The 9,582-nt window shown below is 33.4% G+C and overlaps 1 protein-coding gene across 1 annotated transcript; it reads left to right on the top strand.

Annotated features, from left to right (window-relative positions):
- The first annotated feature begins 5,376 nt into the window (after window positions 1-5,376).
- On the top strand, window positions 5,377-9,330 carry LOC129221033 (uncharacterized). The gene is made up of 2 exons (XM_054855469.1): window positions 5,377-5,873; window positions 9,057-9,330. The coding sequence occupies exons 1-2, from the start codon at window positions 5,377-5,379 to the stop codon at window positions 9,328-9,330; spliced, it is 771 nt and encodes a 256-aa protein (XP_054711444.1).
- Window positions 9,331-9,582: the final 252 nt, after the last annotated feature.

Raw genomic sequence — 9,582 nt, 5'->3', positions numbered from 1 at the left:
CAAGATTAAAATTTTTTGAGGATGATTTAACATACATGATACTTAATGATGTAAAAAAATCTAGCAAAAGAAAAAAAAAACGAAATCTTGTCCGCTTAAATTCAGTAATCTTCTACAAATTATCCTGGAATATTTCTGAATTATTCAAAGATTTTCCCGCTTATAATGCCAACCGTGTGTCTGGCCCTTTCACATAAAACCTAAGCTCGTTTATAATAACTGCTTGGCATCTTCCTGCTGCGCCAAGAAGCTTCTGAAAGCATTAGCCACATCTAAAGCCGAAAAGCAAGGAAGTACCATAAACCTAACTCGCCTTCACTTCCGGCAAAGCAAAGGAACCCAAAAACATACTCGCCCGCTTTGGGAGTTTACCCAATATCGGCGGATCGTTATTAATCACGAAGCCGATACACTTATTAAATAGGCCCAGCTAATCTTTATACTGGTGGTGAAAAATATTTTTCACAACGGTTAGAAGTCTGCATTTGTGAAACTTGTAGCAATTCAGGAAACTTTTGAAGAATGTACTTAGTTTTTTCAGGAAGTGGATAAAAACCTGTAAAATCCAGAAACATTCTTTGGAAATAATCAGGAACGTTACGGCATTTTTTACAGTGTAGATGTCAAACGATGATAACGGTGTATCGATTAATTAACTTACACCGCCATCTATTAAGAATTTATAGAACTAAACAATTACTACAAAATATTAATGTGTAATAAACATTTTATTTGCAATTAAAAATTATAAAAACCATCCTATCTTTTAAGTTGGACCAAATTACAAATAGGTATGAAATTTGATAAAAATCGGTTCGGTAGTTTCGGAGTTTACCCCGAACAAACATCGTGACACGAGATTTTTATATATATAGATAAGATACTAATTTTGAAAAAGTGATTTGAATTTCGATATTTTAATATTAAAATTATGATTTTTGTATCAAAATTGAGATATTACCCAATTTATTGTGTTCCTTGTGTCTGTCCAAACATAATTACGAAAAACATAATTGGAATTCAAGACATCAAAATTCAAATTAATGCCAGGGGCTGCATGCTGGATATTGTGCGTTGGATACTATTTTCATCTAAAGAGTACATGTGCGTGTATGTCTGCGTGTGGGGGGGGGGAGTGCTTGCCAGTGGACCAGAGAAGTTTTTTTTTACATACAATGACAAAAGAAATCTATCAAGCATCAACTGCAGTCAAGTAAATACAATAAGCAATCGTAACTGCAGTATAATAAAAAATTATCGTTTCAAACTTATACCCTGTATTTTTCTTCTGCAAGTGAAACATGCCAGCATTCATACCGGCATATTTCTACTCGTAATCAAAGTTACTTTTTATTTCAAGATTAATTACAGATATTGTCATCTACTATTCATATATTTCTCTTCCCAATGCAAAATGAATCAAATAAGAGTTATTGCAACTTTTCGTCTCTCAAGGACCCTATAATTACATATATCCCATAAATTTACACAAAACCACTGATCCAAATCTGGCAAAATAATATGAGCAATTTTACAGTAAACTTGGGCATTAACTTTTTACGTATAAAATATTTACTCTACCATAAATCTTATTTTCCTCAAGATTTTTGTTTCAAAACTCATATCGTAAACGCTGACTACTTTGGCCCAGGTTTTGGAAATTTCCTTATTCCTTTGTCAATAATTTTGTAACTATTTATATTTCCAAGCTGTGGAAACTTGTTTTACACATCTGGAGATGCCTTAATTTATTTTTTTAACAGTGATCAGTTTATTTCCAAGTATTCTTACCCTTTATTATTGTTTTTTATTTGGGCCAATGTTACCCTTGCGTTTGGGTTACTTTTGCCTGAAGTGGTTTTCTCTATTTAAAATCATTGTAGAACTAACTACAGTCAAAGAAAAACGTGTGCTCATAGGGAAAATATTAAATTGAAAGAAAAATACACACACACACACACACACATTTTACAAGAAGTTTGAATCCTACATATTTGTTTCAAAGAAAATATATATATATATATATATTTTAATGTGTGTGCAGACCTAGTTATTGTCTCAGAAATTACCGACGGAGAACAGTCACCCTTTCATCAGTTTTGAAGTTTGACTAATTTTAGTAAGATAACACCATTCGTAAAACAAAGTATCCAATGTGTTCGGCCACTTCCAAAACTTTTATGCCTGCTGCCTGCTCTTAGCATTCGCCCCTTTTTCTATCACATGAAAAGCTATCTCTAGAAACCTGAACTCATTCCATTCAACAATAAAAAAAAGGTCGTAAGCTTCCCAACAAATTTAACAATATTCGTAAGAAGTAGATGCAACTGGGTAAACCTTTTTCTAAACCTCCTGCAAGTTTTAATTCCTCTTCATGTTCCATAATGAAAGCCACGTAACTGAGCCCTGATGAATTGAGTGTGCAAAATCTCTCTTTACCCGTTTCCGAGAGTTCCAGGTTTTTTTCTTGTGTTTTTCCTGCTTAGAGTCTTAATTTTAGCTATTCTTTACTTTTCCAAATCTCTCTGGCGGATTTTTTTTCAAGTTTTTATGCTAGGCCAAAGTAAATTGTAATTTTTAGTTAAGAGATATGATGTAACTGTCCTTTTTTATTTTTTTATTTAACGTTAACAGAAATGTAATGTAAAACTGTACTACGGCAAAGAGTATCAAATAGTGCTCATAAATAGATATTTGAAAAATCTTAGATGACGTAGAACTGCTTCTACACGGAGAAGTTTGAGAGATTATAAAGGCACATGTTAGCGCAAGAACCGCAGAACTACTAGTGTTGATTCTTGAGCAGAGCTTTAGAACTGCTTGGTATGCATAAGTGAGTGCTTGGGAAAGCTCTTGGGAATCTGTCAAAGTATGTTGGAAAAATGGTGCCCTGAAGGTTAACAGAGAGCGTTGTATCTTTTTCCTCGAATTGGTCCAAAGAAGGACTCTAGGACCAAAGTAGCCTGAGTTCACGGTAATACACAAAAGCAGTACAGTGAAACATGTGCAAATTGACCATTTGAAAAATTAGTACGTCAGTGCTAAACTTAGACAGGTGGTCATCTTACAGAGATTAGTATACATATAGGACTAATTCTGCACGCACCAGAAGCGGTAACTCAGACAGGAATTCCATTTTACATGTTATAATGTATTAAGAAAAAATGTAATGTTTTGAAAATGACGAAAAAAAAATAATATGAAGCATACTTTTTTTTCTAATACGTAAGTTTCACTCTTTTACTTCTCTTAATTCCGCTTGTCTTACAACCGTGTAAAATTACTTCCTTAGGTTATTTTTCACGGAATAATAATCTTTCATTTATTTCTACAATGACATGTACATGGGCGAGTTTAATCATTATCACTTCTAAAAAAGCAAACAAGTGGCGAGAAAAATTTAGTACCTGTGAGGAATGAAAATAAGATGAAGCGCTTAATGATTTATGTGTTCCTTAGCGTCGAATTTGCAATATTGTTCAATGATTAACATTTTAATTGACATCGTCGAAGGGGATAAAATTCAAACTCATGAATAAATAATTTTAGCCGGATACATCCTTACTTCTGAATCTTTTACATGCTATCTTAATAATATGCGACGGAATAGTTTTATATACAGTAACATATGCTGGTAGATTTTTAGACACATTTGTGATGCAAAGTAAGAATTATAAAATTTGAATCAAATGCTGGAAAAATGTAGAATTGTATGTGTTGGAGTAACTATACAGGGGAGGGTGGTATAAAGCTGGTAGGCCTTCGTATGCCTCCCCCCCCATGGTGTACTAGCGGCGATGAATACGCATGTAGTGTTTACCCAAACATCCTTATTATATTAAGGAGTTATTATCAGTCCCAGCGAAGCAGCAGTGAAGCGGCATGGCGCAACCAGGCTTAAAAAAAATGGTACATTTTTTTTTAAATGAAGCTTTGTAACTTGTGATTAGACGAAGACCAACTTATTATTTTGATTGTCAATAATATTAACTTATTCTGGCACTATCCACCTATAAACTACGATGGTCATTCCGTTTCTTTATTTAATTATTAATTTAAAGTTAAAATTATTGAAATAAAAACGTACCTTTAGGCAAAGCGGGTATAAAATTTAATAATATATTTATTTGAAATTTCTTGACTCGTGTGCTTACTTAGATTTTCTTTTTCAATAGGATAAGTGTAACTTTAAAAAGTTATTTTTAGAATGGCAATTAATTAGTATATTAATTATTTGAGTTATTTATTTATGTTTTATAAACAAAGGTACTGACTTTGAATTGGATAAGTACAACTGTTTAATTTTTTTATGTAATGGCAGGTAGCTAGGGAACTATTTTAATCGTTTAGAACTTCATATTTGATTGGCAAATGTACCAAACCACAATTAGTTAAGCTTACCCGCTTTGGTCTACCTGGTAGGGCAAAGCGATTTTTTCACATGTTTGTTGAGTTTGATAATAAATAATTAGTGCTTCATCACTTTTATTTTATAGTTCAAGAACCCTGCTAGGAAAAAAAGACCAAATTTATGCGATTAAAATTCAAAAACTAAAATTTTCGAACGTTCGTCGAAAACCAACCCGCTTCAGGCCACCCTCCTCTAATATACATTATTTTTTGCTGAAAGAAATATTATTACTTTTATTGATAATCTTATTTATTTCTTTAAATTTGTTTATCGAAATATTACCGCAGCGGAAGACCACAGACTGCTTTAATTGCGTCCCATAAGAGCATTAATATTTGCAACAAAATGTGAACCACACAAAAGAAATGGAGAATGCAGTGAAGCATCGTTTATGCATTTCTCTTTTTTACGCTTGAAGTGCCCTTCTCAGTCAAAATTATTACCACGTAATGATAATTCTCTAGTATTATATTTTCATCCATATTTTTAATGTCTTTTAATTCTTAAATTTAATTATTTTATTTCTATTTAACACAAACTGCCGAATGGCAACACGTAATTAAAAAAAGTGAAAAAGACGCACGAGATCGTGTTCCACGAATTTGGTCTTGAGAAAATAAAAATGACGACTTCTTGTAGTATATGTGATGTAAATAAAGTTTTGTCGATTTTTATAAAATAATGGAGTCAAATTCTTATACAAAATTAGGGTGTTGTTATAAACCTTCACAACACTCTCAGTGGTGACCCACGTTTTGGACAAGAAAAAAAGGAAAAGAAAAGAAGACGGACAATGCTTTATTCTACGGTATGCTCTTCACTTAAAGTCATTCACTTGAAGGGAAATGCTCTGGCCTAAATTTTATTTTCGTGTAAAGATAAATTTTATCTTTGACTAATTTTTCTTTGTTTTAATTTAATTGCATTTGTTTATTTTACTTGTAAATTCTCAGTTAAATTTTAAAATGTCGGTAGAAAGTTTAGATAATGTTGAATTTACCAATAATACTGTACAAAGTGACTCAGTTTTGAGAGTTGCAACCAGATTACCTCCACTATGGAAAAGTAATATAACAGTTTGGTTTATTCAAGTGGAGGCTAGTTTCAATGTTTCATGTATAACAAATGATGAGACGAAGTATAACTACTTGTTATCCGCCATTGACGCAGATACACTTAGCGCTGTTTCGGATTTAATTATAGCTCCTCCAGAGGGAAATAAATATCAAGCTTTAAAAGATAGATTAGTTAAAGAGTTTTCCGATTCGCAATCAAGCCAAATACGGAAACTTTTGTGTGAACTTACATTAGGTGATAAAAAACCATCTGTTTTACTTCGGCAAATAAAAGAACTTTCACGAAATTCAATTACTGACGAATTTTTAAAAACCATTTGGTTAGAGCGTTTGCCAACACATATTCAAGCCATTTTATCAGCATCAACTTCAGAGTTGACTGAACTGTCCATTTTAGCTGATAAAATTCATGAAATAAAAATGAAGCCATCAGTTTGCAAAATTTCAGAAACACTAAAACATAGTGAACAAACGACGCAAATATCAAATTTGCAAAATCAAATTGAGTATTTAACCATGCGAGTTTCTGAATTAACTAAAATGGTATCAAAACGTTCATTTTCGAGAGGTCGTAGTAATCATAGATATAGGTCCCAATCTAGGAGTAGACGAGTTCCAACACCCTCAGATAATCAAAATACATCTGAGTTTTGTTTTTATCATGAAAAATTCGGCGATAAAGCATTTAAATGTCGCCAACCATGCAGTTATGATGCAGTTCAAAAAAAACTTGCCATAGCTGCTATGTCTAATAACGATATTTACCCTGACATAGCAGCACATAAACAGTGTAGATTACACATAATGGATAAAAGTACGGGATTAAATTTTTTGGTTGATAGTGGCAGTGATATTTCTTGCATTCCTGCCCATTTTTCATTCAAAGCAAAAACTCCCATCACTTACGTGTATGCTGCGAACGATTCAAAAATAGCTGTGTACGACCACAAGGTGTTAAATATCAACATTGGATTGCGTAGAATATATCAGTGGCCATTTGTTGTAGCAAATGTTTCTTGCCCAATTCTAGGAGCAGATTTTTTACAAAATTTTTCACTACTAGTAGATTTAAAGAAGTCGAGATTAATTGATTCAGTCACTGGTTTAACAACGAAGGGAGAGTTAACTAAAACTCAATATAGTGGAATTAAATTAGTCTCGGATAATATGGTGTACAAAGAATTATTTAAAGATTTTCCCGAGTTATTGAATCCTATCCCAAATTTCAAAAAACCAGTCAGTCACGATACTGTCCATTATATAGAAACAAAAGGACCGCCTTTATTTTCTAAGCCCCGACGTTTACATCCAAAGGTATTAATCGAAGTTAAAAAAGAATTTCAATACCTTATGGATCAAGGAATATGCCGTCCTTCAAAATCTCCTTGGACTTCTCCTATTCACGTGGTACCAAAAGCGGATGGATCTTACCGTATTTGTGGTGATTATCGAAGGTTAAATTCGGTCACTGTGCCTGACCGTTACCCTGTGCCACTCATACACGATGTAACGAACATTTTACACGGCAAGAAAATTTTCTCTAAACTCGATATTGTTAGGGCATATTTTCACATTCCAGTTTTCAAAGATGATATTCAAAAAACTGCAGTTACCACACCGTTTGGTAGTTTTGAGTTCTTATATTTAAATTTCGGTTTAAAATGTGCAGCAAATACGTTCCAAAGATTTATTAATGAGGCACTTTCAAATGTAGACTTCGCTGTTGCTTATTTAGATGACATACTAATTTTTTCCGAAAATGAAACGGAACACTTAGAACACATGAAAATTGTATTAGGTAGGCTTGCCAAATATGGTTTAAATGTGAATATTTTCAAAAGTGTTTTTGCTCAAACTGAAGTATCATTTTTAGGACATGATATTTCTTTTGAAGGAATTAAACCTTTAAAATCAAAAGTTGAAACCATTCAAAATTATCCTAAGCCAAAAACAATATCAGAGCTTCGACGATTCATTGGATTAATAAATTATTTTAGAAGATTTGTTAAACATGCAGCAAGACTGCTTACCCCTTTAACAGATCAAATAAGAGGATGTAAAAAGAATGATAGCACTCCTATTGAATGGTCTCCAATTTTGAATGACGCATTTGAGAAAGCTAAACAAAGTTTGATTGGCGCTGCATTGGTCTTTCCCTCGCAGGATGGGCAGTTAGCATTACACACTGATGCTAGTGATTTCTCCATTGGTTCAACCTTAAGTCTGCAGACTGAAGAAGGGTTGAAACCAATAGCATTTTTTTCAAAAAAACTGAATACTGCTCAGTTAAAATACTCGGTTTTTGATAGGGAATTATTAGCCATTTATGAATCAGTAAAATATTTTCGACATTTCATCGAGGCGAAAGAATGTATAATATACACTGATCACAAACCAATAAAATTTGCTTTTCCAAAGAAACGAGATACCTGCACAAATAGGCAAAGTAGATGGTTAACCTTTATCTCTGAGTTTACAACTGACATTGAATATTTGCAAGGTAGCTCAAATGAAGCAGCCGATGCCCTTTCTCGAATAAGTACAATTAAATTTCCTACTTCGCTAGATTACGCTAAGTTAGGTGTTGAACAAAAATCTGATTTAGAACTTAAATCTGCTTTAGAAAATAAGGAATCTAATTTAGTATTAAAATTACTTACTATGCCTGATTCAAAAACTGAAATATTTTGTGATATTTCTACAGGAAAAGCACGACCTTTTCTAATAAAAAGTTTTCGTAAACAAGTTTTTTTAAACCTACATAATTTAACACACCCAGGTATAAAAGGTTCGACTAAGCTTATTAAGCAGAGATTTGTTTGGCCTTCAATGGCTACGGATATCAAAGTATGGGTTAAAGAGTGTTTAAACTGCCAAAGATCAAAGGTTTTCAGGCACACTAAAACTGAAGAAGGAAAATTTGATATTAACACATCTAGGTTTTCCCATATACACATTGATCTAATAGGACCACTACCAGAATCTGAAGGAAAGAATTACTGCTTAACGGTAATTGATAGGGCAACGCGATGGCCAGAAGCATATCCTATTTGTGATATGACAGCACCAACTGTCGCTAAGACGTTGATGTCTGAATGGATTTCAAGATTTGGTTGTCCAGAAAAAATTACATCAGATCAAGGTCGTCAATTTGAGTCTGAGCTATTTTGACAATTAACTCGATTCATTGGTGCCGAAAAGATAAGAACTTCACCATACCATCCTCAATCAAATGGTCTTATTGAGAACTGGCATCGACCATTAAAATGTGCTTTAAAAGCTCGACGAAATGAAAAATGGACCGAAGTTCTTCCCACCATACTCCTAGGATTCCGTGCAGCAATTAAAACGGATCTGAATGTTTCACCAGCCGAACTTGTTTATGGAACTTCACTTCGACTTCCAGGAGATTTTTTCGATGAACATTCGGTTATAAAAAGCCCTGAAACTATGATACAGAAGCTAAGAGATATATTTCACGATTTTGCTTCTTTACCGACAAAATCACATTCTAATATTAAGCCTTTCGTATCACAAGACTTAAAAACTTGCACCCATGTTTTTATCAGAAATGATGGGGTGCGGAAAAGTCTTCAGCCGCCATACAACGGACCTTATGCAGTCATCAAGCACGGCGCGAAAGTGTTCAAAGTAATGATAAAAGGCAAAAATGTCACTGTGTCTGTAGACAGGCTAAAACCAGCATTTCTGTCTGCTGACAAGGACAATGTTAACCAACCAGAAGAAGAAATGCGTAAAAAAGATGAGGAAACTTCATATAGGACAAAATATGGACGAACAGTTCACTTCCCAAAGAATTATGGACATGTCATTCGTGGTTAATGCGTGACTTTCGGCAACGCATTTATTATCATCATTACTGGGAAGGGGGTACTGAAGTGCCCTTCTCAGTCAAAATTATTACCACGTAATGATAATTCTCTAGTATTATATTTTCATCCATATTTTTAATGTCTTTTAATTCTTAAATTTAATTATTTTATTTCTATTTAACACAAACTGCCGAATGGCAACACGTAATTAAAAAAAGTGAAAAAGACGCACGAGATCGTGTTCCACGAATTTGGTCTTGAG

This window comes from Uloborus diversus, chromosome 4 (assembly GCF_026930045.1).
Source record: "Uloborus diversus isolate 005 chromosome 4, Udiv.v.3.1, whole genome shotgun sequence".
Classification (NCBI taxonomy): Eukaryota; Metazoa; Arthropoda; class Arachnida; order Araneae; family Uloboridae; genus Uloborus; species Uloborus diversus.
Note: the sequence above shows the minus strand (reverse complement) of the source record. Positions and strands in the feature narration are given on the sequence as shown.

What these genes read in the sequence shown, in the direction of transcription:
- LOC129221033 (XM_054855469.1), top strand. Translation starts at nt 5,377, where the DNA reads ATGTCGGTAGAAAGTTTAGATAATGTTGAATTTACCAATAATACTGTA. An exon ending in ACTTCAGAGTTGACTGAACT is followed by an intron (nt 5,874 to 9,056) that starts GTCCATTTTAGC and finishes TGTTTTTATCAG; the next exon opens with AAATGATGGGGTGCGGAAAA.